Raw genomic sequence first — 24,289 nt, 5'->3', positions numbered from 1 at the left:
TAATAGCTAAAAAATCACCCGTCGTTGCCGGCTGAACAACGACTTATTGGATGAGTGTGTGAATATGTGCAAAATGAGCAGGCAGAATTCTGTTGCCGAAAACCCGGTGGCAACCGAGGGTACTTTCAGAGTTTTGCTTCGGATGGCCAAATCTGGTAATCCAAGGGTGATACCTTATCAGGTTTAGCCGAGAATGATAGAATTTTTTAGAAATTAAAATGAAAAAATTCTTTACCTGAAAATACCTCAACAACCTTACTTAACATTGTTGGCTGTGTCGTATGTCATATCGTCTTGTTGAAACCATCAATAAGTCAAACTAACTTTTATTTTGTTTTTGGCTGTCAAATTGTAAATATTATTAGGTTAAGCTAAAGAAAATGCATTGACGGTAAGCAGCACATTTCTCGCTTAGTTTTGATCTTCAAGGCTTTCCCTTGCAGTAGCGATATTTTTAATTAACCGGAATGAAATGTGTTTTTGTTTTTATTTCTTGTACCGAGTCAGTCGACTCAAAGTTTTCGAATAATTTTTTTTGTCTTGACTCCATAGCTTCTCAATAGGTATTTATACCGTTATCGTAGGGGAATTTAAACTTAAATTAAATATTTTCGTACGACTCTCGACCGAAATCGAACTTATTTTAGTAAATTGCAAATTGTCAACATAACACCAATCAAAAAAAAAATTCTGTTACATATCGATAATTTAATTTTAAAGCTATGTGCGATGATGACTATATCCAAATAATGTGAGTGTCGAGTAGCTCTTAGCACGATTTTTCCAGCATCAGGTTAAAGAAGTCACACGACAGAGAGTCACCCTGTCTGAAACCTCGTTTGGTATCAAACGGCTTGGAGAGATCCTTCAAAATTCTAACGGCGCTGAGGGCCCTTCCCAATTCTGGTATTGAGCAACGGCATTTGGCATATCCATATTTTGCCAAATTCAAACATTGCGGCAAATAGGCAACTCTTTTTCGTACTGTCTATTGCAGCTTTGAAGTCGACGAAAAGATGGTGGCATCGATTCTTTTGTCATGGGTCTTTTCCGCGACATGGCTTATTGTGAACATCTGGTCGATGGTGGATTTTCCAGGCTTATCGAAAGCCACACTGATAAGGTGCAATCAGTTGGTTGATGGTGGACTTCAGCCCTTCACACAATACGATCGCTAGCACCTTGTAGGCGATATTTAAAAGATAAATCCCAAGGTAATTGGCGCATACGAGGTGTGCTCAAAAAATAAGGTAAATTTTCATTTTTTAATAAATTTTATTTATTCATCAATTTCTATTATATCTCCTTCAAAGTAGCCCCCTTCAAATATAATACACTTGTGCCATCGTTTTTCCAATCCTCGAAGCAGTTCTAATATGCACTTTTTGGTATGTCCTTGAGCTCTCTCAGGGATTCGGTTTTATCTCCTCAATCGTCGCAAAACGTCGTCCTTTCATGGGTCTCTTCAATCTTGGGAACAAGAAAAAGTAGCAGGTGACTAAACCTGGTGAGTACGGTGGCTTAAGCATGATAACGGTGTTGTTTTTGGCCTATTAATCTCTCACACGCAAAGATCAGTGCAAGCAAATCTGAATCAGCGTTGATGTTATTCAACAATTCCCGAGCGATGCGCATACGACGTTGTTTTTAGTAAAAATTCAGCAATTTTGGAACGAACTTCGCTGTCACACGCTTCTTGCCCAAAATTTTTGAAAATATTGCAAATTTCTGAAAATATTGCATGTTATGAGCCAACCGATATGCCGACATCCTCGACGATTCTCCATAACAATTTTCTTCATTTTCTTAATATTTTCATCGGTTGTTGATGTGCTGATATGCTGGGGCGTCCAGAGCGAGCGTCATCATTCACATCTTTTCGACCTTCTGTGAAAAGCTTGTATCACTTGTAAACAATTTTTTGCCTCCGAGTACTTTCATCGTATGCCACTGTCAACATTTCAAGTGTTTTTGAGCACTTAGGTAAGTCCATTTTTTACACACAATTTTATGCAACTTCTTTGATCCATTTTTTTGGGTAGCAGAAAATTGCAAACAAATTAAAAATGCTATATTGCTAAAACGGTGACATATCTTCGAGACGAGTGTACCAACATAAAAATAATAATCGAAAGTGGAATATACATACATAGCCCGCGAAATTTGAAATCTTAACCTTATTTTTTTAATACACTTCGTATTGCAGTATCACCCTTTTTGTGGTTTGGACAGAGCACACTTAAACTCCAATCAGCAGGCATGCTTTCATACGACCATATTTTTCATTAGAGCTGATGCATGCACCTTACCAGCTCCTCGCCGCCATGTTCGAATAGCTCGGCCGTCAGTCCGTCGGTTCTCGCGGCTTTGTTGTTCTTTAGTCGCGTTATCGCTATTCTCACCTCGTCATAGTCGGGTAGCGGAACGACAGTTCCGTCGCCAACGATTGGGATATCGGGATCTTCAAATTTTCTGTAACATGCGCAACTGTCAATATTTAACAAGTTCGCGAAGTGTTCCCGCCGTCTTTGTTCTTATAGGGAAACGATCCACTTGTATGTAAATAAAAGCATTGGTAGTCATACATAAATTCAAAATACTATAGAAATGTTGTTTTAGGGTGTAATAAACAGCCGAAGTAAGTAGGCAGCTTTCCTTTTCTATTTTCTGACATTCGGCTGCCTTAGCCTAAATATACGCGCTAGAGATTTAAATTTCTCCCAAATACGTAGTAGAGGAGTCTTCGTTTTTCTCTCAGATTAACTATAGAGATAGTATGCACTATGGAAATTTATTACTCGTAGATACTCACGAGTGCTTGGCGCCGCCTATTTTTTTAAATATTTGCTTACGTCACATTTCTTTTTTTGGTTCATCACTTATACCAAGTGGGAGTAATTTTGCATTATTTATATAAGAGATGTCACATTTGATATTTTATGGAAATTACCGCTATATTCTAGGTGGGCGTGGTTATCTACCGATTTCGCATAAAAGAAGTTGCTTGCACTCGTTTTATTGTATGGAAAAAAATGCTCAACACCGTCAGGGGAAAAAATGATAAAAGACAACGAGAATTTTGAGCCTTATTAAATTTAATGAGCTATAAAACTGAATACCCTTTTTTCAACTTTTTAATAAGAAACTTGAAATTTTTGTGAAAACTTGCCGAAGCTTTATAAATCTTGTTTGAACAATTTAAGAAAAAACTAATGCAAATTATAAAAACAAACGAGAATTAGTCGAAACTGGTCCAAATATCGTATATTTATTATTTTGACAATGTGTGCTTGTGTTACAATGCAACCGTCTCTTATTTATATACAACCGTCATTTGGACAAAATTATGATACCCTTCTGCATAAGTGCGCGGGTATAAAACCGAGGATTTTTTCTAATTCTTCGCTTTGTGAAAAATAACAAAATCTAATTATGCACTTTGCTGCAAAAAGGTAGACTGGCAAAGGGCTCGATTTATTAAAAACAAAAATAGTTTAATTGGTTCTATTTAGTTTAAATTATTCTGCCTCACGTACTCAAAAAAAAAAAAAAAAAAAAAAAAAAATACGCAAGAAGAACACACTTTATATAAGGTGGTGTTAAGCCGTATGTACTGTTTTTTTACCTTCTAATTGCATTACCTTCTAGTTGCTTCATGGTAAAGAAATCGAACGAAAATTTACTCCTCAGTGGTAAAGAAATCAAACGAAAATCCTGCTGACAGTTTTGTAGGCAGTTCAAATGGATCTTTTTAACACACTTTTATTAGGACGGGTTGTATGTATGCATGTATGTATGTATGTATGTATGTATGTATGTATGTATGTATGTAACGGAATCTTTGAGCTTAATTTTCACTGGCTTCTAAACATCTGATCGACTTGAAATTTTGCACACCTATCAAGGACCGATGACAATGCAATAATTTGATAAAAATTTTCCATTATCCTTATTGGGATTGCCAGGATTAATATTTTCTTTTTTTACCTGTGGGCAAAAAGTAAGGTGAATTTGGTTGTAAAATGAAAAATCGTCATTTATTCTTGTAAATCAATTTCATCCCCTTCAAAATAATGCCCTCTCGATGAAATACACTTATGCCAACGAGTTTTCCAATCCCCGAAATATGCCAAATAGTCCATTTCCGGTAGTGGTCTCTTGAGTTTTGGGAATAGCCAGAAGTCACACGGAGCCAAATCAGGCGAATACGGTGGTTGCGGAACGATATGCGTGGAATTTTTGGCGAAATAGTCACGAAGAACGAGTGCAGTGTGAGACATGTGAGATAAATTTTCCATTATCCTTATTAGGATTGCCAGGATTAATATTTTATTTTTTTAACACACTTTTATTAGCTCGGGTTGTATGTATGAATGACTGTAACGGAATCTTTGAGCTTCATTTTCACTGGCTTCTAAAAATCTGATCGACTCGGAACACACAACATAGATGACTAGATGGGATACTCTTTTTCTCGTGAGAGCGCTGAAAAATGTGCATTTTTTATAACATTTGCCAATATTGCCATACCGGTAGAAACATGAATTGGGTATTTTTTTAAACAAAAATTGGGAATTTTTAGTTTCCACACCACCATTGAGGTTAGTATTTAGTGTGCGGTTGTGTAATACTATATTACTCGTAAACACCTACATATACTAAAAATAAAAAATAGTTAAAAAAGACTAAAAAACATGCTTTTATTGCTAATCGAACTAAAAAGTAGAAAATAAATTCTAATGACAAAGGGACCTATAATGAAGTAATAGCAAATCGAAGGATCAGTCATAGTCAACTACCTCAGAACAGAACTATAACAAAAATTAAGATACAAATAGAGTAATTCAAATTAGAGTTAAAAGCGTGGGATGCATTTTGCTTCACTTTCATAACCCTCTGTACATAGGTAGTTGCCAATAGAATGATTGTAATATTTACTATATCAAGCATCCCACGCTTTGAACTCTAATTTGAATTACTCTATTTGTATCTTAATTTTTGTTATAGTTCTGTTCTGAGGTAGTTGACTATGACTGATCCTTCGATTTGCTATTACTTCATTATAGGTCCCTTTGTCATTAGAATTTATTTTCTACTTTTTAGTTCGATTAGCAATAAAAGCATGTTTTTTAGTTTTTTTAAGCTATATTTTATTTACACCTAAATCACACATTACAGAGAAATGTTCTAATACATACTTACATACAAATATATGTAGGCATATTAACACCAATTCATAAAGTTTGATTCAAATCAAATTTTATAATAAATTAATTTAAAAACATAATTGCTTCACAATGCTCCTATGTATGTACATTGCCGCCAAGTAAACAACAAAAACAGCTATGGAATGCCAGCGCATTAGTCACTCGTATTGCAAGTACAACAAATAAACTAACAAGCAACTAAGTAGGCAGCCACTAGACATTCGGCCCACAAACTGGTAGAACGGCTGATGATGGCTATGAAAACAGTGAAAGCGCCTAAAAAAGTGTGGCACACAAACCGTACAACAGCTTTGGTGTTGTTGCAGTTAATGTTACCGCTGTCACTGTCATGTCTGTATTTGCTGCGAATGTGGCTGCTGTAGCTGCTCTTACTTTTCCAGCGCTTCTCATTTGCAATCATGAGCAGTAGTAAGTAGACATACCTACATATGTATGTATGTATATAAATAGACCCACATCTTGGCGCATTTTTACACGTACTACCTACAATATGGTGTACAGCAGGCGATTAATATGGGTTGACTTTGCTCGATGAATGAATCCCACAAATTATTTAGATATGGTAAATAATGCTCATATACTCGTACAAGTATACATATAGTTGCAGATAACCCTATCGGGAGTTTTGTAGGCGACTACCATAATTTCAAAACCTCATTAATTGCGATTAGCTTTTAATTGGTTTCAAATTCACTTAGAAGTCGTGTATAAAATAAAAAAAATTAAGTTATGGAGTTCACAGGTCTAGCTGTTTGTCGTATTTGTTCTATTTTACTACTGTTGCTAAAGAGTTGTTCTTGTTTCTCAATTAAAAGTTTGCTATTATAATATAACTCTGAAAGGTACGTTTCCAGGAATAGTACAGGGCGCTCACACGTTTCACTTTACACTCACAAATACTACCTACTTACATATGCACTCCCAAGTAAATAAATTTTTTTTGGCAATATAGGTATGTAGATACTTATAAAAAACTCTTAATGTTGCACTTCAAAAACAAAACTCATGCACTTTTTTATTTATGAACCATTTTGTTTATTCATGAAAGCGAAATAACTTGTCAAGTTTTGGAAAAATTTTATAAGAATTACACGGTCATATCCAGGTATAAAATCTATAGCCATAACTGCTCTGGCAGTTAAGGTTTCCGATATATTTGAATATAAAAGCGCAAAAAACGCTTTTTGGTCTAAATTTGATGTTATGTAGCATCACGATATCTTTTTTTCCAAAAAAAAAAAAAACAAAAAAAAAAACAATTCACAGCATCTTAAAGTACAAGTCTTCTTCGCAGAATTTCCTCCAATATCTTTTTTTCGCTGAGATACTCAAAAATTTACTGAGCAGTTAAAAAGTTTAAAAGTCCAATACCTCCACAAAAAAAGAGGGGAAGTTTGTTAAGCACCGAGACCTAAAACAGGGCAGAAAGAATTCAGACTCGCACCATCTATGTGTACGAGTCCTCGTCTTGAGAGAGTTGCACATTCGTAGATAATGTGCCCTGGAGTTTCATCATCCAGTTCACAAAAACGGCAGGTGCTTGTTTCTACTGATTCTAGTTTTCTGACATGACATCTCCTTCTCTATCATGTATTGTCTTGTCTACTGCACATCTTTCATCGATATCAAATGGATCATCGATATCAAATCAAGAATGCTGCTGTTGCGGATATTCTGAAATTTGTCCGCAAAACGGAAAATTTAGTGGCAACTGGTTAATTTTATGACCAGTAAGCCAATCTGGGGTATGGACCCAATGTTTTACCAAAAAAACGAAAAAAGCTCTCGCCGTCTTGTTGGTAACAGCATTTAAGTGAGCATTCCAATTGTGGGTTCTGTTAAACACTGCACCAAAATATGTTGCTTGCTTAGAAAAACTGATCCTTGTACTCCCCGGAGATGGTTCTATCATAGATATTTTCCTTCGACGGGTGAATGTTACATGGTTTGTATTTTTCATATATCATAGTCAATCATTTAATGAGGGGAATCAGAATCATGCTTTATTTTAAGTATATATATATGAATATACAGAAAATAGCAGGAAAAAAAACTGCACTAGCTTAAGGCCATCAGCTGGTTTTACAATAATCTAGTATTAATTATAATATAATATTTGCTAATCTTATATTTAATATAAGGAATATATGTGTAATAAAGATTGTCAAAAAAGTCTTGCGGTATTTTTATTGAATTTTCAATTGTTCATAAAATTGGTTATAATAATGCGATTTAAGTCAAATATGCGCCGTTTTGTTCGATGACGAGTTCCCAACGAGATGTCAACTTCATAATGCCCCTCGTATAGAAGCTCGCTTCCCTATTGTCAAAAAACTCGGAGAGCCAATTTTCACAGGACTCTCTTGAGGACAACTTCCGACTACCAAACTCGTTCGCCATGGACAGAAATAGGTGGTAATCACTTGGTGCGAGATCCCGGAGCTTCTGGCGCGTCACCAAAGATTTGTGTGGCCTGGCGTTGTCCTGATGGAAGACAATTCGGCCTCTGTTGATCAAAGATGGCCTCTTCTGCATGAGTGCTGCATTCAAGCGGTCCAGTTGTTGGCAGTACAGGTCCGAATTGAGCGTTTGGCCCTGCCAATCCCACCAAACACACAGAAGAACCTTCCTGGCCGTCAATCCAGGCTTGGCCACCGTCTGGGCAGCTTCACCGCTTTTCGACCACGACCGTTTGCGCTTCACGTTGTCGTAAATGACCCACTTTTCATCGCCAGTCACCATCCGCTTCAAAAACGGGTCGATTTTGTTGCGATTCGCATGCATCCATACGGGCAAAACTGTTTTCTTGCGTCAAGTCGTGTGTCACCCATACATCGAGCTTCTTTTTGAATCCAAGCTTCTTCAAATGGTTTATAACGGTTTGATGACTCATGCCCAGCTCTTGGCCGATGCTACGGCTGCTACTATGCCGGTCTCTTTCGATCAATTCAGCGATTTTATCGCAATTTTTGACGACAGGCCTTCCGGACCGTGGCGCATCTTCGATCACCTCTGCACCAGAGCGAAAACGTTGAAACCATCGTTGTGCGGTGGAAATGGAAACTGTATCGGGTCCATAAACTGCACAAATTTTATTGGCAGCATGAGATGCAGTTTTGCCTTTATCGTAGTAGTACTGTAAAATAAGCCGTATTTTCTCTTTATTTTGCTCTATGTTTGCGACGCTATAACTCACGAACGACTAAAAGCAAACAACAATTAATCAAACACGTGTTAGCACGTGAAAAGAGCTTTCCAAAAAGCTCTAGCGTGAACCGATGCGACGAATACAACTAGAACTACGCGCTTGCAAAGACAAGCTTGCGGAAATACCGCAAGACTTTTTTGACAACCTTTACAAGTATATAAAATATGTCTAAGTATAGGTATATTAAATTAAATGAGCTATGTTACACAGTACAAGAAAGTTAGATATATATTAGTATTTACATTTGATAATGTTGAATTTACTAGAAGTTGTGATGGGAGAGCTGTGCCAAAAATCCTTCGCCTGGTATTGGTAAACTGGGCGCATTTGTCTAGGATATGCTTTACTGATGTTCTAGATAACCTACAAATACAGCAGGATGCTTAATGAGGGGAGAATTCATCGTTTGCTTGGCGGTAAAAAAGCGGGTTCGATTATAGAAAGTTTTGGAGTGAGAGTTAAAATCTTAACATAAGTTCCAAATGGTTCATAAAGGCCATAATTTGTTTTACATGTTTCAAAAAAAAAGAGGCCTAAAGTGCCTCGGTAAGCATAATCGTTTGAATATTAGTCGCAAGTGGTTGAGAAATAGTGCGTTTAAAGTGAATTTAAGGTTAGCTGAATTCTCTACAGGGAAGCACAAGTATGCATACATAGATAGCTAACGTACAAAATATATTCTTATGTAGGTATATCTTTTAAAATTGTATTTATAAGCTGCTATATGACAGCCCTGAGAACTGCGCCAAACACCACTCCGGTAGCAAATTTTAATCAGTAATAAGCTTGACAGAGAGACAGACAAACACTCGTAGAGTCATTGTACAGCCAGTACATGCGCCCAGGTGAATGTCAGCACGATAACATGGAAAGCGCGCCGCGCAAGTGAAACGCCAACAACCATCAACTTCAAGAAGAAAGGTATGAAAAAATGAAAAGTTAAAAAAGAATGGCCTACACACACAATAATAATAATACGTGTAATAGTAATAATTTTACTTTTTTACGTTCACATTTTGTAGTAGTTTATGAATTTTCCTAAAGGTTTGTATGTATTTTTCAAAATTTATTCGTGCTGCAGAGCTTTGTTTTGCTGGTTATTGAAAAGCCGGTGGAGTTTTTGTTGTTGCTGCTCACTGCTGGCACTCCTATTATTGCCCTCACCCATCTGGCCTCACAGTTGAACATAACGCTTTGGTGAGTGTTTGAAATAATGGAAACGCACTCGACCGTGATTCCCTCGTTGAGTTTGATGAGCACTACTGCGCTGAGCAATCGTTATGGCTGGCTACGGTAGTAATGGTGCTGGCGATGATGGCTAATAGCGGTGTCTGTGTTAGGGAGACTACCAACATTTGTGGTTCGAGTGCAACTTATGGGAGCGAGCACACACATCTTTCTGGCTGGTCTTACAATTTAGTTTGTGTTCGACTTTACATTGTTCAGCAGTGGAGCAGTAGAGCAGCAGCTGCAAGTGTTACAACTTTAAAACTCGTAATTACGAAGTTTCAAACAGCTGTTTGCTGTAAGTGGAAGTGGAAGTGGATAAGCGTGTTGGTGGAAGCTTGTTTGGTTCCTAATAGCGACTTCCCTATACACATTCGAATTCGTACAAGGAATTTGACGCCATGGACACGCAAAAGCTTACAAACGGCAATACGCTAGCTGGCGGAATTCAGTTGGTGAAGGAGCGTAATCGTAGTAGCAACAAAGTTAAACTTTGTGGTTATTTGAAAAAGAAACGAAATGTTAGTATCAACTATTTTGAAACGCACTTCAACGTTCATTGTTGTTGTTTGGCAAACTTAAAATCAAATAATTAAACAATTTTACAATATGCTATGTTTTTGTTTTATGTTTTGAAATGTGATATCGTATCTGTTGCATTTTTTTTTTAGAAAGTTGGCGGTTGGCGCAAAATGTGGTTTGTACTCCAGGATAAGTTGTTGCTTTCTTATGCCTCGAAGGAGGAGTACGACAATAAATTAGTGTCATTCAAAGATGTACTCAATTTGGTGCCGGGTACAATGGTGCGTCCTTTGGGTGGCTTTCGCTTCACAATCGAGACAACCACGCATGTGATGTATACCTTTGTGAGTAGTAAATTCGAAATAAGATTATGCGTTAAGGGAACAACCAAGGTCTGGCATAATTTTTTTTTTTAATTATGAGAATGTTTTAGGCTGCCAAAACAGCAATAAAAACTAACCAATAAACATTTCACTACGACTTTATATATACATTATTTACAATTTAAGCGTTTTTACTCCATTACTTCATTTAGTTCAACAATAATACACTTTACTTCATTTTAATTAATTTATTTTATTTAGTATTAATGTTTTATTTTATTAACTTTTTTCTTTATTAATTTTTACTTATTCATTTTGATTTAATTTATATCTTCTTCAATTTACTCAATTTATATCAATTTATTGTAATTAAATTATTTATAAAATTTTTAAATTTTCATTTAATTTAAACTTTTCTATTTTATAAAATAAATTTACTCTTATTCCTAATATTTATGTATTTGTTCTAATAAATAAAAATAACAATAATCTTATGTTTAATTATTTTAGTTTTTTGTATCATTAATAGTAATATTGTTTATTTTAGTTTCGTTTATTTAAATTCAAATATAATATAACAATTTTCTTATTTTTCGATTCCTCTTTCGCCCCGCACAGCATTGTGACGATCGCAATGCCTATCGCGAATGGATTACCATGCTGTTGGATAGCTTATCCGCTACAACAAGCTCACAAATCATTGCCGCCATCTCCTCCCCCTCCTCCCGCTCCACATCAGCTTATTCTTTGTTGCCGTTGCAACAGCAACGTTTCCGCAACATTTCCGTCGACAATATTCCACATGGGCTGTGGTCGAGTGCAGCGCAGAATTCACAGCGTCAGCGTGAGCTCTCGTCCAGTTGTGACTCAATGCGCCAGCGATTCGAATTAGTGGATGGCAGTTGTGAGTATGCATATTTCGAGCGCCTAGCAAATAAAAAATCATCAAATGAATTAAAAGCAACGACGCGGTCGTCGTTGGCGCCAGCATTGTCGTTGCCCACCCCCGGCAGTGGTGGTACTGGTGGTGCTGCAGCGGTACACTTGCCAATTGCGGGCAGCACTGCGAAAATACTGGAGCGTAACGGCGTGAATTCAAGCAGTCCGAAGAAAAAATACCAACAGCAATACAAAAAACGACAGCAGCAACAAGTGAACTGTTGCAACAGGAGTAGTGGCACAACAGTGAACGCAACAAGTAGCAAAAGCAAAAGCAATAACAATAACAGCAACGACAACGTCACAGCTGCGCGTTTATCTACTGAAGTGTGGTAAGTTGCTCGTACATTTGTGAATGTTGCAATAAATGAATAAATGAAAATATGCGCAAATGCAATTTGAAATTCAAAAATATACCTCTCATATCACTTAACATATCATTACACAACGGCATTTCAGTGCGACTCACTTCCGTTTGCATGGTGAAAGTAACTGGACTGAATTTAACAATCTCGATAGCGTGCAAGCCCAGTCGAGCGCTGGTAGTACCTCTTCATCAGCTTCCGCATCCGCCTCCACCTATCAGCCCGTTAATCAATCAATTTTAAAAATAAATAGTATGTTCCAGCAACAATCAACTTCTTCTTCGGCGTCCGAAGGTGCCAGTTCCAGTCGTCACCATATGGTGAATAAAGAGTTTTTATTGTATCCAAAGTCTTCAGTAACGAACTGTGATAAAAACGAATTTATTCCGAAGTACAACCACAACAACAAAACTAATAATGATACTACTGATCGGAACAATACATTGTTAGTGGATTGTTCTTCAATAGATGAGGATACACAAGTTGCGGATGACAACATTCGTGCAGCTTATTCCTGCTGCTCTAAGGATAGGTAAGCAAAACACAACTCAGTACACATAATAAATATAACTGCAGGTATGTAAACACCCTTTAGGAAAGTCAGAGTAAGCAAAAATTTTGTAGTAATTGAGAATAATTCCTACCTGTGAAACGGTGAACTTAAAAGCCTGTAATGTTTTTAATGCTGTGCTATTATTTTCTCACGAATTCCAAGAAGTTATATGTAGGAAGTGTCTTTAAAAAGAAGCCTGAGTAAATAACTCCACATGCTTCTCCTAAGTTTTACTTGATTATGTTTTCTCACATTACGTAATTATATTTTCGCAGCAGTAATGTCTATAGAGGTGAGTTGTTTTTCTTTGGAATATTATGCAGATTGTTGTAGAATTTTTAGAGCGATTTTGTAATGAAATCAATTTAGAACCAAGAAGTTAAAGGTCGTGTAGAACAGAGGAGGTGCATCTCAAGTTCTAAAACTCGCAAGCGACACGCACCTTCTTAAATACTGATTTGGTTCAAATAGGAATAGGTTGTAAGGGACGTATGAAGATATACTAGCGAACTTTTGTAAATTAAATGTAAAGTTAGGCCAGGTTAATGTGAATACGGAGTAGAATAGCAAGAAAATAATTATTTGTAAGGAAACAATGCAATAATTGGTGCGTGCACTTCTGTTAGGTGTTTGGTCGAGCTCCTCCTCCAATTTGTGGCGTGCGTCTTGATGTTGTTCCACAAATGGAGAGACCTATAGTTTTAAGCCGACTCCGAACGGCAAATGATTTTTATGAGGAGCTTTTTCATCACAGAAATATACGCGGAGCTTTGCCATAGTCTGCCCAGAGGCGATCGCTATTATAAAAAACTTGTATTTACTTTTATTTCTACGGCGACGCATATTTTAGTAAAATTTAATTTGGGCTGACTGCTAGTCTTAAGATACATATATGTAAATGGTGAACATTTTTTTATCCGATCTGAATAATAATTTTGTGAGATTTAAATGAGGTGGTGAGCAGTACGTGTACCAAGTTTGGACTGGTTATATTAAGTTGTTATCAAGATACACGTACTTAGCCTGAGGGCGAGCTATCTTCCATTTTTGAAACTTTCACTTGCGTCGTACTTTTTTTGCATTCATCACTTGTTCCAAATTTTAGTAGTTTTGCGGCATTTACAAAAGGTATATCATGTTCTTTTTTAGTTTTATAATACTGCCGTTGTATGGAAGATGGGCGTGGTTATCGACCGACTTAGCGCAATTCCAATACCAAGCTATCATGGGCAAAGAGTAATATGTTTACCAAGTTTCATTAAAATATTATATACTAATTTTTGCTCGAGTTATCGTGCAGCTAAATTGACTCTTCGCTCATTCTGAGCATTTTGATATATATATATATATGTATGTGATCACAATTATAATACCCTTGTGCACAAGTGCGCGGATATTAAAATAGTTTGGCTATTGTTAAATTTCTCGAATTCAACATCACTAGTTAAGCCACTTTGTACTGTATGTAAAAGACTTCCAGCTGGGATGTGCATGAATGTGCAGTTGTATATTGTAAATGTATAACATTTGAGTATTTATGGCTGTACGCCCACGCGTTTGAAGTGAGTAAACAAAACCGTAAGACTTGAATATTAATATGCAGGGCAGATAAGAGTTTCGCTAAAAATAGCTCCATACGAGACACTTCCTAATACATACACATAGGCACTGGAAATGTATGTGACGAAAAGAAATAAAATGAAAGGGGAGTTTAAAGAGCTAGTGTTGTTGCATAGATCGGTAAAGAAGTTTTTGAACTGGCGCTACATACGAGCACCAGGCAATTCAGTACTCAATGAAAACGTACACAAACAAGACTATGATTATTTATTTATTTATTTCAGTAAATGAACAATAATTCTTATATGTAGACTAGTAAATGAATGTTTCAAAAAAGCTAATAAAAATATTTTGAAGAAGATTTAAAAAGCTTATCTCGTCATATAGAAATCAATGACGATACTTTCCGAAAAAATATTATATTCCCGCATAAACCTGCCCAAGGGGGCATTTTCAGAAAATCATATTTTGAATTTTAAGAAATGAAATGGATAAGAGACTCGAAGATTTTGCATGGAAACATTTAAAATTATACCTTGCAAAAGATAAGAAAAATCAATATCATCTTGAACAAAATAAAAGCCAAAAATTAATATCCAAAGAGACGAGATAAATAGGCAGAAATCGGACTTCCAAATTTCAGGGACTGTAAAGCAAAATTAAGAAATAGTGCAAATGGATTCAAGCACCTCAGCACTGAAAGTATTCCATGTGATGCCTGCGCGGAATAGTAATATATATTAAGAGGAAGGCCTCTCTGTATTGGAGAGACCATTTATATAAAGCAAAATATTATTTTTGAAGCTAAATATTTTTGTACTTGCAAGATCTGTAGCCTTAAGACATGAGAGTCTTGTGATTATGGAAAATGTTAGAACATTGAACATTCGCTATTAATCACTTAAGAAAAAACGAAGACACTGAGGTGAATTAAACCATATATTGTTAATAAACCAATATCCATTAATAAACAAAGAGACAAACGCCTGAAGTTCTTTAGTCAGTTAATGCTTTTCTATGATTTTTGAAAATTTCACATATACAGTTTCAGATTATGATCTAACAGTCTCGCCGTAGTGTAGGGTATCTTCACAATGCTTAGACAATAAAAAAACCGTGCGTATAAAACCTCAAAAGCATCTGGATTCGGTGGATGATGTGAATGCGCTGGCTTTGGCGGTGAATGAAAAAAGTTGAATTGTGGATGCGTTGCATTCGCTTAACCTAAAGTATTTCATGTGTGCTAGGTTCACTCTGCACATACACCTGTGTGCACAATAATAGCAACGCGACATATTGCATAGCTTATTTATTATTTAATTTGTTTTTATAAAAATATAGTTCATACTACAATAAAAACCATACAACTTTTTTTTTTTTTTTGTCGGGACAACTAGCAAGTGCAGCACTCAGACATTAATTGAGTCCATTGTACTACACTTGGATTCCCTTTTAATTTTCTTTAAATCTACCCGATTTCCGAAGAAATCTGAGTAGATCTTGTGGTGCCAAGGAGCCAAGATGGTCGCTTCTTAACACATCAGTGCCAAAGACCTCAAACCTGATTCGGGCGAAGGCGGGGCAGATACACAGGAAGTGGTCCGCCGTCTCATCCTCCTCTTCACAAGCTGGGCAGAGTACACTGTCTGAAATGCCCAACCTTTCCATGTGCTTTGCCCACAGAAAGTGGCCCGTCATCACCAGCCGTCTGCACTCCCCTCTGCTTAATGACAGAAGGGTTTGCGACAATCGATCGGACATGACAGGTAACATCAGTTTTGTTCATCTGCAGCCTCTCTCAGCCTGCCAAGCTCGCTTGTGGGTAGTAGTTATTCATTTGCTAACCGTGGCCGTGATGGCCGCAGAGGGGAGTGGCAAAGCGCTTGAAACACAGATGCATGCATTCCAAGAGCAAAGTGCAGTTTTGTCCCCCTGGATTCCACGTAGACCCCAGAGCCGGAGCCATGCTCGGTCCTGGAGCCATCCGTAAAAATGCGAAAACAGTGTTTGCCGGGCTCATTTTCTGAGTCTCCCCACAACTGAGCCTCTGATAGCACTACACTGTATCTCTTTTCAAGTACGACTCTTGATGGCATTGAGTCAAGGGGCATGGAGAGAATCGTTGGATCGATGTCCATGCCTTCTCTGTGTTCCAATGCCGGACAAGGACCGTACCAGTTCCCACTGTGTTTCAGTCTGCAGATGACCTTCAGGGCCTCTCCTCGGATGAAAGTATCAAGTAAATACACAAACCTTGTACATATTTTTAAAAAGTTCAACAAATGGTCATCAGAACTTTAAACTTTTTAGTTGGAGTTTTTAGAAATATTCTGGGTTTGCAGATTTGTAGCTAGTTCAGTTTTGGTGTAATAAAGTTTCGGTTTCAAGTAGTTCAAAACGCGTGTTAATTTTTGACATTTTGATATTTGTTATTATTTTCTTGTTTTTAACAAGCGCTAGAATTTTTTTATATGGAGAAAATACACAAGACCGTCAGCAAAAATAAATGATCAAAAATCCATGCGATTTGCAAATTACCTGCATAGTCAAAATTCTCGAAAATCGCTTTTTTTGTGTACAAAGTTTGAAACTTTAAGCTATATCCTTTTTTTTTATATAGAAAATAAACAATACCATAACAGCATGTCGCGCTGCTATTATTGTGAACACAGTTGTCCTCACATGCATGTGTGTACATTTATGTACTGTGGTGTGCTATTTTTGATGCCACTCTAAAGCTAACGTAAACAGCAACATGCCATAGTAGGCACCATTCACTGTCAGCAGGCAACGAACAGCATCCAGGCTATTTGAAGCAACGACGAGCAGGAAATGTAAACTCACATTTGCACACATATGTATGTATGTACAGTATGTAAGAATATGTATGTATGGACGTGTTTACATGACGTAGCAACGATGGTGAGGCATTGCTTCATTTGATTTTGCAGGGCATGGATTTACTTAGACTAGAAATTTCAAACGATTTTTATTTACATGAGTATGTCTAGTGGAACTGTTTAGCGAAAAAATGGAAACATTCAAGGTAAAACAGAGCGACTTCCTCTTGAGCGTTTGCATCATACAACGAACGCACTTGAAATCACTGGAAAAGTAAGAAATCGAACCAATTCAAATGTATTTAATTTATGTACTTGAACTACCAAGGGATAGGTACACGTGCGCTCATAGTCAGAGAGCAGATGCCTTACAGATGCTTCTGTACTTCTCTGGTTGGCAGTAGTTGACTTTGTATACTTTCATATGCACTAAAATGTGTAATGTTTGTTTTTATTTTCAACTTTTTAATAAAAATCTTTTCCCCTTCTGTACTTTCAGCAAAGCAATGGTTATGGTAAAAGACCAAATTCAGCGTATGAACATCAAAGGCCGGAAGGAAACAATGTCGTATACGAATGCAAACGCAGTCGATAGACGTGAGCAAAGGCGAGTTGTCGTAACGAAACGATTAGAGGAGGAATCGCTTATTGAAACAGCCAATATGTCCAAAGCAGTTGACGCTGATGCGAAACGAAAATCATTGGGTAGTAATGCCGAAATCGATGCAGTGGACCGACAACTCGATATGGTCAGAGATGTGGAGACATCTTTTAATAGACCTTCGGAGCCAATTTATGCTGTAGTGGATTTAGCGCACAAATATGCACAAAGGCAACAACGTAACGGAAAAAATAATTTCAAAAATGTCGATGCGAATCGTTGCAGAAGTTACGAAAGCATTATACAGGGCGTGGAGCCCAGTATTGTGGAGTCAATCAGAGGTGGATTGGTAGAGGTAAATAATAGTGAAGTTCAGCTACCTCATGCCTATTAACACATGCGTATTGTTTGTATAAATCAGAAATCAATTAATAAGTTGTATGCCGAAGACGATATAGACGGTATCTACGAAGATGGGGATAAGTTTGAAGCGAATTGTGAGAATGGTAGCACACAAAATTGTGACGATGATGAAAACATTTACGAGCCTGTAGGTTTCGACAACTTCACCACTCCAAAGGTATGTAATATTCGTTGGCTACATATGTCTTACAGTTTCTAATGAAGTAAGTTCCGTAACCGGCATCTTGCAATTTTAACTTTGTCACAAACCGGCATACAAAGTGCAGCTTTCGATTTTTGACTGATCTTGAATTCGCGGATAAACTCTTCGAAATAAGAAACTCGTTAATCACTCGCACTCGTACACTAAACTTTTTGGTCGTATTCCGAAACTATAAAAACAATAAGCTGATGCAATTTGCTAATTTTCTCGCGTGTGTTCGTGTGTGTATCCACCACGGAGTATATGAATTTAAAGTGCCGATATTTTATAGAATCATTTGTAAATCCTTACCTATGTAGGTTTGCAAATTTATTTGGTATTTATCTTAAACGAAATTATAAAACAGATAAAGTTAAAAGTGTGCAGCTCAGTTGGCGGCATCTCATAGGAAGAAATATTTTAGATAAGTAAGTTCAAAAAGAGCGCGAATTGATAGCTGGTAATATTGCGACAACTCTCGCATGACTGATTTATGAAAAGCGATTAAAAAGTTCAAAGCGGCTAAAGTAATTTTAGTTTCTCTATCATCTAAAAAAATTTGTAAAAATTCGATCTTGGCAAAAAATTTGTTTGATTAAAGCCAAAATAGAAATTTTAAAACGAGGTAATCTATTAGTTTTGCAGAGTAAGATTTTTTAGGAAAGAGCTAAGCCATTCATATAAAAAAAGTGCTTCAATATCTCTTACTTTAAGTCTTTTTCTCGTATTTCTACCTCCTATTATTTTGGTGACCTTCGTTTAAGAATCCTATCGGAAATTTCTAATCTGAAATCAAAATTTTTTCAGCTTTTGAGGATTATTGAAATTAACAAATTTTATACAAATTCATACCAAACTTCAAAGAAAACAAAAAACTACAACCTGACAATTTTTGGTACTTTTTTAGACTGTTATTTATTTATTGGAGAATATCTTAATTCATTGCTTGTAACTTGAATTATAATTATTAGCCTTTTAGTGAATCCATATAAATAGCCAGAACTAAGCTATACAAATTTAATGCAAAATAGTTTGTGGTATCTCTAATGAGTCATTTAATTACGACTTATATGTGCACCTGTGATCAGAAATAATAGCAGCGCGACACATTGCAAAGTTGCGACTAATTATTTAATTTGTATATATAAATATAGTTCATGTTAAACCGAAAACCAGATAACTGAAAGTTTCAAATTTCATCAAAAATTTAGACATTTTTGAAAATCAGAAATTCGAAAAGAATTTCAAGTGTGCAGTTTTCTAGCCGAGTGAATCTTGGTACAATAAATAGCAAATTTGAAGTGGAGTCAAATTCGGATTGATTTTTGACAATTTTTTTCTGGCTAATGATCTGTGCATTTTCTCCATATAAAAATATTTCGAACATTCATTATATGGAAGAGAATGCATAGCACCGTCAACAAAAAAAAAAATTATTAAAAATACGGGAATTTTTAGCCACTTTAGACTGACATTTTTTGTATCACAATTGAATTGACTACAAAACTGCTAGAAAAATTGTAGCTAACAAGTTTCAACTTATGATGGAAATTTATTAGATTTTTTTCTAATTTTGTAGCAATTTTTTAATAGGACTATGAATAAGTTCGTGCGGTTTTACAACAGATGGCGTAACTTGATTATTATTCCATCGATCCACATTTCCAAACATTCATTGGAGAGCTACTGTCGTAAGGCACAAACGTCAGTATAAGTTTTTTATTTGAAGCGTAAACAACAATATTTTTACCACACTTGAAAATGTCGAATTTCGTGCCAAATAATGTGTTTTTGCGGGGAATTCTTCTTCATTATTTTAATATGAAGAAAAAAGCAGCCGAAAGTCATCGTATCTTGGTGGAAGTTTATGGTGAGCATGCTCTAGCTGAGCGAACGTGCCAGAAGTGGTTTGCACGCTTTAAAAGTGGTGATTTTGGCTTGGAAGACGAAGAACGCGAGGGTGCGCCGCCAAAGTTCATGGATACCGAATTGGAGGAATTGCTCGATCAAGATCCGGCTCAAACGCAAGAAGAGGTTGCAAAAACTTTGGGAGTTGATCAATCAACCATTTCCAAACGTTTAAAAGCCATGGGAATGATCCGAAAGGTAGGCCATTGGGTGCCGTATGAATTGAAGCCAAGAGACGTTGAACGCCGTTTTATGGCATGCGAACAACTGCTTCAACGGCACAAAAGAAAGGGTTTTTTGCATCGAATTGTGACTGGCGATGAAAAGTGGGTCCATTACGACAATCCAAAACGTCGGGCAACGTATGGATACCCTGGCCATGCTTCAACATCGACGTCGGCGCAGAATATTCATGGCCTGAAGGTTATGCTGTATCTGTATATCTGGTGGGACCAGCTGGGTGTTGTGTATTATGAGCTACTGAAACCGAATGAAACGATTACGGGGGATGTCTACCGACGACAATTGATGCGTTTGAGCCGAGCACTGCGAGAAAAACGGCCGCAATACGCCGATAGACACGACAAAGTTATTTTGCAACATGACAATGCTCGGCCACATGTTGCACAAGTGGTCAAAACATACTTAGAAACGCTCAAATGGGATGTCCTACCCCACCCGCCGTATAGTCCAGACCTTGCGCCATCCGATTACTATCTCTTCCGATCGATGCAACATGGCCTGGCTGAACAGCACTTCCGTAATTACGATGAAGTCAAAAAATGGATCGATTCGTGGATTGCGGCAAAACCGACCGAATTTTTCACAAAGGGAATCCGTGAATTGCCAGAAAGATGGGAAAAAGTAGTAGTAAGCGATGGACAATACTTTGAATATTAAATTTGTAACCATTTTACGTCAATAAAGTTTCAAATTTCGAAAAAAAACCGCACGAACTTATTCATAGTCCTATAAATTTTAGTGTATGCGAGTATCAGGTGTTTTTTTAGCTGCATGAGAACTATCGATATCAATAACTAGCGTATAATGGCAAACTGTGTAGAAATTTCCGTTCAGTAAGATTTGGCAAGTCATCATGAATCGTTTAACGCGAGAGCAACGCTTCCAAATTGTGGAAATTTAGTTTGAAAAAATAAATATGTTTGCGAAGTTCAAAGAGCATTTGCGGGTTCATCGCTCCTTATTTCTTTCGAAATAGAAATAAGAAAGGAGCTGCCTTTACGATGAATGGCGAAAGCTATCGAGACATGCCGACTGAGTTTTTGTTTCCAAAAATTAATCAGCTAAATATCGACGACATTTGGTTCCAACAAGACGGCCCAACTTTCCATATAGCGGGCTTAACAATAGTCAAAAATTGGATTGAACGAATGTACCATGTAACTCGTAGTGGCGGCGAACATATGCCGGATATTAAATTCAAAAAATAAATACCATGAAATTGTCTACCAGATTATAATAAAAAAACAATTGATTCCAACAATATTTATGTTTTGTATTATTATTTTAAGCTCTCTAGCTTTTAAAAAACATCCAATACATTCATGTGTTTATTTATAGAAAAATTTTATATATGGTACTGTTTTTATGCACAAAAAGATAATTTTTTTGTGTGTCTTATTGCAATCAAGTTTGGGTTTTTTAATCTTTTAACTAGAACTGGTTTTGACACAAATCTAATACAGCTTTGTGATACATACTTTTGAATTTATGATTATAAAAGTTCTAAATTTATTTTTCGTATTTTTATTATGTGAGTTTTAATTCATAAAAAAGTCATACCGGTAGTCATTCAAAATCAAAAGCTAGCTTATGACAAAATTCTACAGACAGTCAGGTTTACGGATTTCGATCGAATTTGAAACAAACATTATTTTTGAATGAGCTCGTCTTTTAGGAGAGCATCACCGGTTGCACAAGAAGTTCAAAAAAATATACTTTAAGCTGTTTAGGATATGTTTAATTATGAATTTGAACCGATTATGAATTTTTTAACTCTATTATAATTTTTCTTCCAGACTAATGCCTCCACGACACAACCCAACGCATTATGGCGCTACATTACGCGTTTGAAAGTTAATTCGCTCCTACATTTTACGCGCATGCGCCGTAACAATCATGTTGATTATGATACCATACGTCTGCCTACACCCACACCATCACCCACGCTCGCAGCAAGTCATAAGAAAGCAACGACACTAACAAAGAAACAGTCATCAACAGCGTCGCCAACCGCCACAACATCACAATTTGCCTGCATTAAACACAAATTTGGCGCTCATCGAAAATCAATGCAAGTGCGCGTGCGTAAAATGTGTGCGCGCACCTATGAACCAAAGACAAATTTTAACAACAGACAGCCAACGCAGCAACAAATTAACAGCAATGATCACTTTGTTGTCGGAGCCAGCAGTGGCAGTAGCTGCGGAGGTGGTGCTAATGGAGGTGGGAGCAGTGCAGAGAAAAAACCAAAATATCGCTGGAAATCAGTGAAAATAAGGCCAAAACATTTCAATGGCGCCTACAATGGTGTCAATTGCAATAGTACAACTGATGATATTAGCCACAAATCAACGCGGCAACGTTTCTTTGGCAGTCTGCCACATTTGCGTAAAGCGCGTGTCTCACTTTTCTCCACGCCAAATTTGCATATGAGCGAGAAAGATCAGAATAGTAATGTGAGCGAGGTGGTGGATAAGGCGACTGCGAACACGTCGCTTGCGGCGAACAAAAGTGTATATGACAAGTTGAATAAGTAGCTGAATATGGATGTATGTATGTACGTATGGTGTGCATTTTCACAATTTCTCTAAAGCTGTGAGTGTCGTTGTTTAGTTACAAAACTATGTGGTTTCAGCAAATGCGTATGTGGGCGCGTTTGCTGGAGAACGCCATATTTCCAGAAACCTAAAATATCGAGAAAACCGGCTTTGAAGTTTTCAATCTACAATTAAGCCACCTTAACTACAGTGTAATACATATGTATGCAAAAAAATGTACTTATGGTATATTGTCTTCTAGCGAGATACTGTTAAAGTGGTTTTCTTTACAATACAAAGCATAAAAGCGGAGTTGGCGGTAATTTCTGCATACTTACCTCAATCAGTTTTTTCGGATTATGACACTCACACAGCACATGGACACAATGTATGTAAAGGGTGTTTTTTTAGAGGTTAGGTTTTCAAGATGAAATAAAACGTATATAATTTAATGTTATGGCCAAGAACTTAGCTTTATTATAAAGATAAGGGTTTGCCATTATGTTTTAAAAATGATTTCGGGCAAGTGGCCGCCGCGGCTGGCTCGAATAAATTCCAGCCGAGAGGCCCAATTTTCGACCACTTTTTGCAGCAATTGGGCCCGTATGTCAGCAATAACGCGCCGAATATTCTCTTCCAAGACGTCAATCGTCTCGGGCTTATCTGCGTAGACAAGCGACTTCACATAGCCCCACAAGAAATAGTCCGGCGGTGTTATATCGCACGATCTTGGAGGCCACGCCACAGGTCCACGGCGCGAGATAATGCGCTCACCAAAAGTTTCCTTCAATAAATCGATTGTTGCGTTGGCTGTATGGCATGTAGCGCCGTCTTGTTGGAACCAAAGGTCGTCCACATCAACATCGTCCAATTCAGGCACGAAAAAGTCATTAATCATGGCTCTATAGCGCTCTCCATTGACTGTAACATTATGGCCGGCTTCATTTTTAAAGAAATATGGACCAATGATTCCCTCTGCCCATAGAGCACACCAAACAGTGACTTTTTGAGGATGTAACGGCGTCTCAGCAATGGCTTGTGGATTATGTTCACTCCAAATGCGACAATTTTGTTTATTGACATACCCATTCAACCAAAAATGAGCTTCATCGCTGAACAAAATTTTCTTGTGAAAATCGGGACCGGTGGCCATCTCGTTTTGGGCCCAAATTTGCCGCTTTGCAAGTGTTGTTCAGGTGTAGGTCTATTCATTATAAAATGGCAAACCAAACTGAGCATAAATCAAGTGACAGCTGTCAAAAAGACCATCTACGAAAAAAGTAGTGCCAACTTGAAAACCTAACCTCTAAAAAAAACACCCCTTACATGTCAAGGTACCTACAGACTTAAATAAGTTTGTATGGCTTATTATCTAAATAAAAAAATACAATCGACTTAAAATTTAATTGCAACTTTTTAGTAATTTATGTCAAATAGTTTAGGCTATTCCAATGTTGCTTTGTTTTAACTAAAAATAACGGTCGATATATGTTTGTAAATATGCACACTTTTATGAATACTTAGAAACCATTTTGTCATTTCAAGGATAAGTTAGCATTGCTGTAGAAGAAAATACATGTGTGGTGGTATGCTGTTACGAAATTGAATGTGCAAAGTGCTTGGGCTCCAAA

At 37.0% G+C, this 24,289-nt stretch overlaps 1 protein-coding gene across 1 annotated transcript; it reads left to right on the top strand.

Annotated features, from left to right (window-relative positions):
* Window positions 1–9,558: 9,558 nt before the first annotated feature.
* LOC129239360 (uncharacterized) lies at window positions 9,559–23,063 on the top strand. The gene is made up of 7 exons (XM_054874814.1): window positions 9,559–10,184; window positions 10,335–10,529; window positions 11,127–11,779; window positions 11,907–12,344; window positions 17,265–17,721; window positions 17,788–17,946; window positions 21,918–23,063. The coding sequence occupies exons 1-7, from the start codon at window positions 10,065–10,067 to the stop codon at window positions 22,656–22,658; spliced, it is 2,763 nt and encodes a 920-aa protein (XP_054730789.1). The 5' UTR covers window positions 9,559–10,064; the 3' UTR covers window positions 22,659–23,063.
* The last annotated feature ends 1,226 nt before the right edge of the window (window positions 23,064–24,289 follow it).

The sequence above is a fragment of the Anastrepha obliqua genome, chromosome 2 (assembly GCF_027943255.1).
Source record: "Anastrepha obliqua isolate idAnaObli1 chromosome 2, idAnaObli1_1.0, whole genome shotgun sequence".
NCBI lineage: Eukaryota > Metazoa > Arthropoda > Insecta > Diptera > Tephritidae > Anastrepha > Anastrepha obliqua.
The sequence above is the reverse complement of the archived record's forward strand: the minus strand, read 5'-3'. Positions and strand labels throughout refer to the sequence as shown.

What these genes read in the sequence shown, in the direction of transcription:
- LOC129239360 (XM_054874814.1), top strand. Translation starts at nt 10,065, where the DNA reads ATGGACACGCAAAAGCTTACAAACGGCAATACGCTAGCTGGCGGAATT. An exon ending in ATTTGAAAAAGAAACGAAAT is followed by an intron (nt 10,185 to 10,334) that starts GTTAGTATCAAC and finishes TTTTTTTTTTAG; the next exon opens with AAAGTTGGCGGTTGGCGCAA. An exon ending in ACAACTTCACCACTCCAAAG is followed by an intron (nt 17,947 to 21,917) that starts GTATGTAATATT and finishes TTTTTCTTCCAG; the next exon opens with ACTAATGCCTCCACGACACA.